The 13333-nt window shown below is 40.3% G+C and overlaps 1 protein-coding gene across 1 annotated transcript in view; it reads right to left on the reverse strand.

Annotated features, from left to right (window-relative positions):
* The window catches only part of LOC103204667 (cytidine monophosphate-N-acetylneuraminic acid hydroxylase-like), a 184675-nt gene that overhangs the window by 19614 nt on the left and 151728 nt on the right, over nt 1-13333 (reverse strand). The window contains 1 exon segment of the mRNA XM_007949874.2: nt 4157-4297. Within this exon segment, the coding sequence (XP_007948065.2) occupies nt 4157-4297 (141 nt within the window).

Here is a 13333-nt window from a genome sequence, read left to right on the forward strand (position 1 = left end):
TCTCACTTCCATCAAGTCAATTCTGACACATGACAACACCCATTGGGTTTCTAAGACTATAAATCTTTATGGAAGCAGACCACCTCATCTTTCTTCCATAGAGCGGCTGATGAGTTCAAACCACTGACCTTTAGTTAGTAGTCAAATGCCTTAACCACTACACCACCAGAGCTCCTCTGTACTTAGTGTGATGATTATATATAGAAGGAGCTGAATAAATCATTTTTGAATGACATATATTTAGCACTTACCAAATCCACAATACTATTTACATTCTCCTTTTTGGGCACATGTCTTTTCTCCTGAGTGAAATCTCCCTTTATCTCTCTATCTTCCTCTAGTTACTTGCAACCCTTTCCTCATATCAAAGACCTAGTCCAAATGCCAAAGATTCCAGATTAAGTTTTCTGTGATCACATTCCCTGCCCTTTCCTATCCCCTCTTCCCTTCACAAAGCAGAGTTAGACATTTAGGGTACAACTATCATTCAAATTTATGCAACAACAACTACAGGTTAGCACTCCAACCTACCAGCTGCTCCATGAAAGAAAAATGTGACAGTATGATAACCTTGAAAATGCTGTGGGGCAGTTCTACTCTGTCCTATAGGATCACTATGAATCTGAATCAACTTTACAGCAGAGAGTTTGTTCTCTTACACTCTGTCTTAGCACTGAGAATCCACCATCAATCTCTTGTTACCGAGAATGCTGGTATGAGACAATGATACAAATGTACGTTTCTAGGTTCTACCTCAGACCTACTGAATCAGAATCTCTGGTGGTGGAGCCCAGGATGTGCATTTCTACAAGCTTCTCAGGTTATTTGATGCTCATGACAGTTTAAGAATTATTGCTATTGGATACATCTGAAGGAATGTCAAGAGATGAGGCTGGAGAGTCAGGCAAATTCCAAGTGATGAAGGTTCCTAAATGCCTTGCTAATAACTGAAATAATTAAAAACTGTTTTTACCTCTGATCTGGAGAATTTAAACCACTTTCATACCAAGGACACTGGTGAGATCCTATAGAATTTCAAGCAGGGAAAGAACAACTTTGCATTTTGGAAAGATCACTTTGGCAGCAAAGTGAAGTGGGGTGTTATCAGACTTTTTACTTATGATACCATTAAGAGCTACATTTTACATCAGGCTATATTAGAGCTTAAACTCTAAAGCACTTGGGTTTGTGGAAGCTGTGGTCTACAGTGGGAGCCCTAACTCCATTTTGAGTCTTGACATAAGTTCAGATGCCAGTTGAGTTCTTTCTGGCCTTCAAATCAACATTGGGACTATACATAGACAAGTTCCAGGACAAAGCTACCACAAGCACAACACACTGCCATGGAGTTGGGTCCAACTCATAGCAACCCCTCCTCGGGTTTCTGAGGAAGTAGATTGCCCAACCTTCCTTCCAAAGAGTGGCTGGTAGGTTTGAACCACCAGCCTTCTGGTTGGCAGTCAAATGCCTTAGGCACTAAGTCACCAGAGCTCCTACAGGACAAAACTTTGTTGTTGTTGTTGTTATGTGCCGTCGAGTCGGCCCCGACTCATAGCGACCCCTCCTTGGGTTTCCGAGGCAGTATCACTACGGAAGTAGATTGCCCAACCTTCCTTCCGAGGAGTGGCTGGTGGGTTTGAACCGCCAGCCGTCTGGTTAGCAGGCAAGTGAGTTAGCCACTATGCTACCAGAGCTCCTACAGGACAAAACTAGGGAGGGGCAATTTGAGTTCTAGAAGAGTGTGGCTGAAAGTAGATTATACTCACACAAAGAAGTAGGGAATCTGCTTGAGTGTGTCATTTTCTAATTTAAATTAAGGCTGGAGTCCTGGTATTGTTTTGTAGCCACCTTGTGACTACGACTCAGGCCACAGGTACTCAAGCCTCAGGACCGATCTTGTACCCGTTTTTATCTTCAATTATGTAAGTATCCAGATCATGGTCCTTTCCCATTTCTGTTGTTTCACTTGCAACAGTGATCAATTGACCTGCCACCAATCATGATTTGTGATGATTCCCTTTGTTTTCAATCATATAAGTAGCCTCATGGCCATGACTCAGGTGACTCCATTCAGCTTTCTGTATTGTATACATGCTGATGATTTCCCTCATCCTGGAGGACTGTCTTTGTTTTGTGTTTGTCCTAAGGCTTAATAAAAATGTCTTTACTGAAGCTTTTTGAATCTGGGGTGTCTTTTCCCCTATTACAGGACCAAGGTATGACCCACATACCAAGGGTATCAGTGAGAACAAAGTTTCATGAAATAATGCTTGTTACGTGCAATACTCTTGAGTTTTCTGTTCTTTTCTATTTCTTTTATCTAAAGTGCTGATTGTAAGCAATGTTCATGATTTTATGACCCACCGATGGATTTTGACCAGCAGTTTGAAAAACTCTGGTGAGGAGGATTATGGATGAAAGGGGAGTGGAAGTGGAGGCACAAAGATAAGTCAGGAGTCACTACAGGAAAATAGGTGAGAAATTGTTACAGTCTGAGTTAAGGCCACAGCAGAAAGGCTGGAAATGAGTGGTGGCTTTGTGAGGGATTTATAAGGGAAAACTGACCAGATTTGATATGGGAAATTAGCAAGAGGGTGGGATTGGTGGACTACTTCTCAGCTGGAGTTCAAATGCCAAAGAATCTAGATGAAGCTTTCTTTGACCACATTCTCTATCTTCTCCTCTCTCCTTACCAACTTTGTACAGCTTAGGAGAAGGGTGTGATTTTGGCTAATTATGCACACCCCTCTCCAATATGTTTACTCCACTTCTAAATAGCAGAGAAGAAGTTATGATTTCACTTGGATCAGGACAAGTATTTATACAAATACAGGCTTACAGTATCAATGTTAACTTTTCTTGAATTGCATTGCCAATATATAGTTTCTTGTTCAAATGTACTCTCTGTGGAATAAGTAGTTGGGTAGTGTTTGGGTTATAATGAAAATTAATTCTCATGCTTATGCCTTCTTACTTACATAAGACAACTAGTTTTTGAGCTGTATCAATAGTCTTTAATAGAAAAACTCTCCTCACTTTTTACTCTTTTACAAGGTTCTGAGATGGGAAAACATTTGAGTAATTATTACATAGTAAGAGAAACTTGGGAGCTCTGGTGGCATAGTTAGTGCTTAAGGCATTTGACTGATAACCAGAAGGCTGGTGGTTCAAACCCACCAGTCACTCCTCAGAAGGAAGTTTGGGCAATCTACTTCCATGGTGATACTGCCTCAAAAACCCAAGGAGGTGTCATTATGAGTCAGATCTGACTTGATGACAGTGAGTTGGTTTTGGTTGAAGAGAAACTTAGGAGAATAAAAAAACAACTCAGGTTTTTTTTTTTTTTTTTTCCCAATTGAGAGCTACTTATTATTTTATTTAAATAGAAAAAAAAATCTATTTAAAAAGGTGATATGTGAGCCTCAGTGTGTGCTCAAAAAAAATTATGTTGAACCCTAACCCCGATACCTGTAAATGTGATCCTGTTTGGAAATAGGGTTTTTCTTTTGTTGTATTAATGAGGGCAAACCAGTGTAGAGTTGGTCCTAAACCTAATTGCCTCTGAGTTATACAAAGAAAAACAGAATAGACACAGAGGCACACAGAGGGGGAAGACAGATGCCAAGAATTCCAACAATTGTTTGAAACTACTAGAACCTAAAATAGGAAAAGAAAGACTTCCCCCATTCCATTCAAACTATGCTTCGAATTCAGACCTCTAATTTCCAGAACTATGAGAAAATAAATTTCTTTTCTTTAAAACTATCTGCTTGTGGTATTTTTGTTACAGCAGCATTGGGTAACAGAGACAGTATGTTAGTCAACAAAAGAGTAACATTACTTCAAAATAGCCCAAGCCAAGCCCACTGCCACTGAGCCGGATCCAACTCATAGCGACCCCTCCTTGGGTTTCCAAAGCTATGAGTTAGGTCTGACTCGACGGACCATAATAGCAACAACAACAATCATTATGGAAGTAGATTGTCTGATCTTCCTTCTAAGGAGTGGCTGGTGGGTTTGAGCCACCAGCCTCCCAGTTAGCAGTCAAATGTCTTAGGCACTACACCACCAGAGCTCCTAGGGACCCTATTATTTCTCATAATATTGAAAGAAATTCATAAAGCATTTTTATTCTCTATAAATAATTAAGGCAAACCTGTTTGTTGCGTCCTTTAGCATCCTACCCAGATCAAGGGTGGCTCCTGGTCGTGGGGTCCATGTAACCACATCAGAAATTTTGTTGATAAGTTTGTTGAGTTCATTTGGGTCATTTTTGATGTTTGTTTCCTTAATATACCTGAGAAATAAAAACATTCCATGTAAGAAAATATGCTCAGATGTAGTCTGGTTTGTACAATGACAGAATTTTTTTGTTTTCTCTCCCATCTCCCATCTCTCAGTCCATCCTCTCACCACCACAGGGCAATGAAGACCATACTGTGCTAATGTCCTCTATTAGGGAAGAACTATTAATTGAAAAGAGTTGTATTTCTCCTTCTTTTTAAAGTATAATCACATGGTGATTTGCATTGAAGTTGGATATACTGAGGCTAACTATTGTAAATAGGTGGAAATTGCATACCAATTTAATAGTAACATATTCAATATTATTTGCAGTCTTTATACTAAGTACTTAACATGAGTAGCCCAATTTTATCCGTGTAATGTCCTCCCAAGATAATTACCATTTGTTTTGGTTCTCTAGGGCTGCTCCAACAGAAAATACCACAAATGGATGACTTCAACAAATAGGAGTTTATTCTTTTACAATTTAGGAGGCTAGAAGTTCGAGTTCAAAGTGCCAGCTCTAGAGGCTGGGTGAAGAACTCTCGACCTTGGACTTCAGTTTGGCCTCTTGCTCCTAGCCCACTGAAGCTGGAGGAGTCTCTTAACTCAAGAAGCTGCAGGCTGCTGAGGCTGACAAACTCAAAGTCGACAAGTAAAATGGCACAGTTCCAAGATTATCAAGCAGCACATCCGGCCACTAGTTCAAGTCCAGAAACAGTTTCAAGATTGGCAGACAACATGGCAGGCCACCGAGATGAAGACTCAGCCAAATGCAAGATCTAGATGTGCCAAAAATCTCAGAGACCTTTCTCTGAAGCTTCTTCTTCTGTACTGGAAGCAGACCACATTCCTAAGGCAGCTACTCAGCTGCTCACAGTAGATTCCACCATGGTGTTGATTATCATTTTCTTCAGGGGTAATAACTATATCTAGCTGTCCAGACACTCAAAACCAGGCCCAGCCTAGTTGACACATAACCTTAACTACCACACCAATATCATGCTCATTTTATAGATAAAGGAGTCCTTGGATGGGACACACAGGAAACACTCTTGGCTGATGACCGATAGGTTAAGTTAAGTTAAGTCAAGTCCACCTAAAAGCACTTAAGAAAAAAGACCTGGCAATCTACTTCTGAAAAATCAGCCATTGAAAACCATATGAAGCACAATTCTACTTAGACACACATGGTCAATATGAGTCAGAATTGACCCAATTACATCTGGTTATACAAAAGGAAACAGAGGCTAACGGAGGCCAAATGACTTGCCCAAGGTCACACCACTAGTGCAGTCCACCTCCAGCTTCCCATCCAGCTGTCTTTCACACAACTAGAGAAAGATTCAGGTTTCATGGGAAGCCACACTGTAATGCCTCTCCCCAGGCTTGTGGGTGAAGTCTGAAAAATCTCTGCATTTAAAACCACTAAAAATTCACCCATTACAAAAAAAAAAAAAAAAAATTCACATTCTCAGTTGTTACCCATCCTGTGATCTGGTATAAGAATGGCATGGTGGAGCCTCTGACCTCCTCATCTAACTCCACAAGGGGGAGAGAGAATCATTATCAGCACCAACAGCCCAAGATTGATTCCTATGAGCTGGAGGTCAGACATGCCTCCATCCTCCAACATTTTTATAATTCTGACACTAAATATCCCTCTCACAGGCATTCTCTACTTCTCTGCTAGTTTTGATAATTCACTGCAGTGGCCACATGGAACTCACAGACCATATACCATATTCACAATTAAGGGGTTTATTATGGAGGTAAAATTATGGGGTTTATTTTTCAATAATGGTGGGGGAAGGTTCAGGAATACTCAGCATCCAATTCTTTGATCAGGATAGCCTCTCAGCCTCCAAGCAGGTCTCTTTGATCCCTTGGACTGGCCTTTGCCCTGCCTGGGCAAGCAATAAAGTCTTTTAGTTCTGCCAGTAAGTGGCACAGACACCCCAGTTTGCCAATAACCCTCAAAGCAAAGGCATTCAGCCCTAGCTCTATGGACAGGTAAGCCCACTGTGCCATCTCCTACAGTTTTCTGGTTGTGCTGCCACTGTTTCTCTGTCTCTGCTTCTCACCATCTTCAGTGGTACAGCTCTCTGTTTCCTGGATCAGGAGGTTCTCAGTGAACCCAAAGGATATGCTCCTCCCCTGGCTCTTCTTTCCTGATGGTAGTGAGATCCCTCCACCCCCCACATACACCTCACACACACACACCTCATTTCCACCTATGGGAGGGCTCATTTTAAATCTAGCAAGATGGAAAAACTGACCAATCCTCTCATTAAGGTTCCATACACCTTATTTGCATGGTTCACCCAGTCATTTGGTGGGAGTTATAAAGTCTATGGATGGAAGAACCATATAAAGTAATTTAGTGCACCATATCTGGCTTCTGGCTGTGTTACTGAAAAAAAATATCTCCCCAAATTAATTCCAAACCACAGTGTATCTCAAAAAACTATAATGCATCAATTTTGATGTAATATAGAAAGGTGATTATGGTGATGTAGACACAGAAAAAGCAAAATCTGGAGGAAAAGAGTTTGCCATTGAGTTACATCTGACATAGGTTATGTAGGCAGACATTTCTGTTAAAGAGGGAATTATACTTTCTTGAGCCATAACTTGGTTACCTAGACCTGATACATTTTTTTAGTATGATAAACAAATTTTAAAAATATGTCAACACTTGCATTTCTTTCTTTCTTTTTTGGTATTTTCATTCTTTTTTTATTTTATTTTTCAAAACTTGCATTTCTATAACCCTAAAGTAACTTCCATTGTTTCTGATCAAATTGATTTTTCAGACATGAATGAAGATTGTATCCCTGCACTTGAAGATGTCATCAGTTTGCCCCTTCCTATATGCCTTAAAGTCCTCCCAATGGCATAAATTCATTAGGGAGATTAGAAGGATTCTCAGTCCCTGAGTGGTGCTACAAACGAATAAGTGCTCTATTAGCCGAAAGGTTGGTAGTTTGAACCCACCCAGAGGCACCTTGGAAGTCAGGCCTGGCAGCCTGGCAATCTACTTTTGAAAAATCACAGCCTTGAAAACCCTATGGAGCAGTTCTACTCTACACACATGGGGTCATCATGAGTAGGGATCAACTCAACAGCAATTAGTCAATTTCCTTCCAAGTCCTTAGTTTGAAGCAATGCTACCACCTTTTTCTCATCTTCTTACTATCATTAGTATGAAAATGGTTTGCTAACTGGTCTTCATGACTCTAGCGTCCCTCTTTAAATGACATTACTATCAGATTACTTCTAAAATGTAACATGGAGGAATTTGAGCTATGTGGTGTTCACAAAGTTCCATAACTTCTTGGTGCTTCTTTGTCTCTCTCTCTGTAAAATAATTATAAAATCAATACCTACATGCCATCCACTGAGGGGGGGGGGGAACTATGCTCCAAATAGTAAAAAAAAAAAAAAAAAAAAAGTCCATGTAAAGGACAACATTTGCTAACAATTTACACATAGAAGTGTGGCTTTTAATTATTTTAAATGGCAGCATCACATTAAGTGATCATGTGTCCTGTACATAAGTACCCATCAATACAATTCTTCTCCAAGCCATTTAATTTCAAACTAATATTTCTTGAATCTGAATTCTCTTCCCAATCTCCCCTGCCACTTATCATCCCTTCCTAGATGATTATAATGGTTTTCACACTGATTTCCTGGATCAACATCTCCTTTCTCCTGCCCACCACATACATATACAATCTAATTTCCCCCAACATACATGTGATCTGTCCTGTTCCTCATTAGACTCCTCATGCTTTTCAGATAAAACTATGGCATATGGCATAGAACAGGGCTCATTGTCAGATTCCTAGCCTATTTCCTGGATTTCTCATACCACAAAACTAAATCAAACCAGTTATTGTTAAATTGATTCCAAAGCATGGTGACCCAATGGTTGTGTGCTCAACTGCTAACTGAAAGGCTGGCAGTTTGAACCCACCTAGAGACACCTCACAAAAAAGGCTTGGTGATTCTCTGAAAGATCCTACCCTTGAAAATTCTATGGAGCACAGTTCTACTCTGACACACATCAGGTAGCACTTTTCATGCAGGTCTAAAATAGTTTCACTAGTCTGAATGGCCATCTCGCATCTCAACATCTTTTCATCTCTGCTGGTCAATGCCTAATCAGCTGAGATTTCTTCAAATCTTAGCTTTCATAGGCTAATCAAGGAAGCATTTTCTGACCTGTATCTGTTCTCCCATTGCCTCCAGAACATATATGTATTATAACACTTATCATTTTGTATTATAATTGCTTGTTGCTCTCTTTTGATTAGCCATTAACTCTGAAGACAGGCAATCATTTCATCTCCAGTTGTCCAGTGCTATGACAGTGCTGCTCAGGAAATGATCAATGAATATCATTACTCAAAAGAAATTATTTCCTAATCTTAGGCCAACCTTTCTGGCAAACTTCAGAAGATATGAATTGCTAAATGATGCCAACAAGAAGAGCAAAAAGAAACAAACAGCAGAAACTGGTGACATTGAGCAATTACATAAGTGTATGTATAACATCAGAGAACATAGAAGAACTTCATAGTGCTTAGAATCATGTTTTAATAATTAGGCAAATGAAGCCCAGAGAAGTCAGATAATTGGTCCTAATACGTGATGTCAGAGCAGAACTCAAATTCCATGTACACTTTTCCTCCTGCTGTACTGTGCCTCCTCTAGCAGATGAGAAGCCATTCTAGTCCTTACAGGATTATTACCACGAAAACGTATCTCAAGGACTATTTTCTTTCAGATTCAACAAATTTACAGCTAAGTGTACTCCCAGAATAGAAAGATACATGCCTTTGCTTGTAGCATAGGTGGTCCCTGCCCTTTTTTCACAAGATACTCCTAGTAATTGCATCATAAAATGAATCTTCATGAAGCAGGTGGTGCTTGCTCATAAAAATGATATTATAGTTGAGAGTTGTGTCACTGCACATACTTAAGATCAAAACATTTTATATACAGTCAACAGAATCATAAAAGCAGAGTTTGAACTCTATGTAATTTTGTTAATCATTTAAAATGATAAAACTATGCTCCAAATAGTACAAAACGGAAGGATAGTATATATAGTTTTCTCAAGGGGCGTGAGTTATACAAAATGTGCACGCAACATAACTTGATTATAGCACATATGTTACTAAAACAAATAGGCTAGCTTTAACGATCACGGCTTAAGGTATTCTTTAAGAATAGTTATATTTTCTTTTTTTTTCCCCCAATTTTTCAAATTAACTAAGATCCATCCAAGTTATTGTTTTTAGTTTTAGTTTTGTGTGGTGGCTTTAAACGTACCATACCATAAAAATGACACAGGTCTGTGCAACATTTCATTCTGTTTTATATGAGGTCACCATGAGTTAGAGCTGACACAATGACAACTAACAACAGTTCTGAGTTTTAACACATGTATAGATTTGTGTAAACACCCACCAACATCAGGATGTAGAACAGTTTTATCACCCCAAACACTCTTTTGTGTTGCCCCTTTGTACTCAACCCCTAACCGTTGGCCCTCGTCATAACTGTCTTTCATCCCTATATTTCTGTCTTGACCAAAATGTTGTAAATAGAATCATATAGTATGTAACATTTTGAATTTGGCTTCTTTCACACAGCAAAATGCTTTTGAAATTCATCTACGCTTTGTGTGTATCAATAATTCTTCCTTTTCTAAAGACACAGAGAGGTACACAAGAGGTACAGACAACAAAAATAAACCCTTCTACATAAACAATACTGCATTGTCCATGCTAGCAAATATTAATCTTTTGCTAAATAGATGGGTAGACAAGAATGATCAGGTATGTCTAGGCAAAAGGGAATATACCCATGACCATTTACAAGGTTGGCAGATGGTATTTCTACACATGTATTTGTATGTGCTGTAAGAATGTCCAAATATATAATAGAGCTAACAAAGGGCAGAGTTAGGACAACTTCTTGGCCACAGCCAAACACCCTGAGGGAATTGTTGTTATGTGCTGTCAAGTCGGATCCAACTCATAGTGACCCCTTCTTGGGTTTCTGAGGCAGCGTCACTACGGAAGTAGATTGCCCAACCTTCCTTCCAAAGAGTGGCTGGTGGGTTTGAACTGCCAGCCTTCTAATTAGCAGTCAAGTTAGACCTATGTGCTCAGGACCATGGTCACAGGGGACATCAAGCTCAATTGGTATAACATACTACACAAAAACATTGCTCTACCTCCTACTTTGGTGAGTAGTGACTGGGGGCTTAAAAGCTTACAAGTGGCCAAGTAGATGCAACGATGGGTCTCTTCTCATCTAGAGCGAAGAAGAATGAAGAAAACCAAAGACACATGGAAACAATTAGTATAAGGGACTGGTATACCATGTGATCCTCAGCGTATATGACCATGAGACCAGAAGAACTAGATTGTGCCTGGCTACCATTATCAACCACTTGGAAAGCGATCAGTGCAGGAGTTCCTGGATACAGTGGGAGAACAATGTGGAATGAAACTCAATATCATAAAAAAAAAAATAAAAGACCAGGTTTGTGGGTCTGTTAAAGCCTGAGATTATGGCCCCTAGTTACCCTTTAGGTCTGTAACTGAACTCACTCCTGTGGCTTCCAGCCGAACAACAGAGGGGCATACAGGGTGAACATTTTCAATAGGTAGATAAACTCCTTAAACCAAAAAACCAAACTCACTGCTGTCAAGTAGGATCTGACTCCTAATGACCCCTCTTTGAGTTTCCGAGGTGATATCACTATGGAAGTAGATTGCCCAATCTTCCTTCTGAGGAGTGGCTGGTGAGTTTGAACTGCCAGCCTTCTGGTTAGCAGTCAAATGCCTTAGGCACTATGCTACCAGAGCTCCGAATAAACTCCTTAGACCAGTCAATTGTGAAAGAACAGAAAGGCAGTGTTTGCACAGGGAGATAGCTGTGGGGGTGGGAATACATAGGAAAGAAGGACTCGAGGAAGAGAGAGATAAATACAGGGAGGAAGTGGGAAGAGAACTGTTACATTGTGGGGAATGGCATGAAACAAAATGTGTATGAACTGCCGTATGGAAAATGAATGTGCTCTGTAAACTTACACCCAAATCACAATAAAAATTAAAGAAAAAAAAGAATAATTCTTCCTTTTTTATTGTTGAGTAGTGTATCATTGTATATGGCTGCTAACAGAAAGATTGGTGAGAGAGAGACTTGGCAATCTGCTTCTGTAATGATTATAGCCTATAAAACTCTATGGGGAACCTCTACTCTGTCACTATGAATCGATATCGAGTTGACAACACCTACCAGCAACAATGGATACATCATACTCCATCCATACAAAGCAACATTTGGTTTATTTTGGTGATTATGAATAGAGCTATTATTAACATTTATTTATAATTTTGTGTGGATAAAAGTTTTCATCTCTCATGTAAATATCCAGGAGTGGAACTGGTAAATCATATGTTAAGTGTGTGCTTGACTTTAAAACTGCTGTTTTCCAGAATTACTATACTATTTTGCATTCTCAATAGAAATATGTGTTTATATTGCTCTGCTTCCTTGACCTAATTTGGTTTTGTCAACTTTTCACTATTGTATTAATTCTAATCATTATTTCATCGTGGTTTTAATTTGCATTTCCCTAGTGGCTTATGCTACCACTTGTCTGTCAGTATGTCATACTGTGGTGGCTTGCATGTTGCTGTGATGCTGGAAGCTATGTCATTAGTGTTTTAAATACCAGCAGGGTCACTCATGGTGGACAGGTCTCAGCAGAGCTTCCAAATGCAGACAGACTAGGAAGAAGGACCTGAAAATCTACTTCCAGAAAAAAAAAAAAAAAACAGTGAAAACCTATTGATAGGAGACATGTTATGAAGAGGAAACAATCCCTTGGGAAGGATCTCATGCTTCGTAAAACAGAGGGTCAATGAAAAAGAGGAAGACCTGGATTCAAAATGGAGTCTTGCCAGTGAGCAGCACTTTTTTCCCCCCTCTGGCATCTAAGGACCTTGAAACCTAGGTACAACAGTTTGAATTAGGAACTTTGGTGCTCTGAACAGCTCACTGAATAAGAGTGCACCAAACACAGAAGAGCAGAATAAGAGGAAAGGCACAAGGAGATTAGGAAAGAGCTACTGCCAGAGGATGGACGGGCACCTGAGAGAGACCATTGGAAACCTTTCTGGGGAAGTCACTGTCTGCTGGGCGAGGGCGACTGCCTGAGAACCCCAAGCCAAGAACAAAATCACCTTATAACAGCTTACTAGCCACTACTACAATATTCCAGTGAGCAGCGGCAGAGACCTGCCTCCAGCAGTTGATTTTTGTTGGTAATTTGGGTGGTCTGGGTACAGACGGACATGAGCACCACTGCTGAGGCACAGGTGGAGATCTCATTGTTGCACCAGAAAGGCTAGCTCCCTCCCCTCCCAGCAGATCACAGAGCGGGCTTGGGTCAGACTGAGAGACACCATGCTTTTCTTTGCCATGGTTATTGGGACCACAGGTCACTAGCAGGTACTACCCTGACTCCACCACAGCTAAAATTGCGTGCATCTTTGGCGCCACAGGTGGGCAGTATCGCAAACTCCAGAGCCGGCCCTTAGCTATCTGGTGGAATTGCGTCAGCACCGTGGGCAGACTAGGTATGGAGAGCAAAGAAACCACAGCTGAGCGTGGTTCCATGAATTTTGCCTTGGAGCTGCACTTTGGTGCTGTGAGGCTGCAGAGGTGGGGTCTTTGAATGTGCCTGAAATTGGCAGAAATTTGTGACCCTCTAACATTAGGAATCTTTCCTGAGGTTGAGCCGCAGTCTGGCAAATAAACACATCATCAATAATAGCCTGCTCAAAGCCCTAGAAACAGACCCTAGCAACACCATGCTTTCCTTCTTCTGCTCCCACCTCCTCCGCAAATAACTTCACTCATTCAATAGAAGAAACCATATTCAGCCAATTACCATAAAACCTCCCACTTCGAACTCTAAACCCTCTTTACAAAAAACAGAAACACATATCCACACTAC

Source organism: Orycteropus afer, unplaced genomic scaffold, assembly GCF_000298275.1.
Source record: "Orycteropus afer afer isolate SDZICR_OR568_19922 unplaced genomic scaffold, OryAfe1.0 scaffold00255, whole genome shotgun sequence".
NCBI lineage: Eukaryota > Metazoa > Chordata > Mammalia > Tubulidentata > Orycteropodidae > Orycteropus > Orycteropus afer.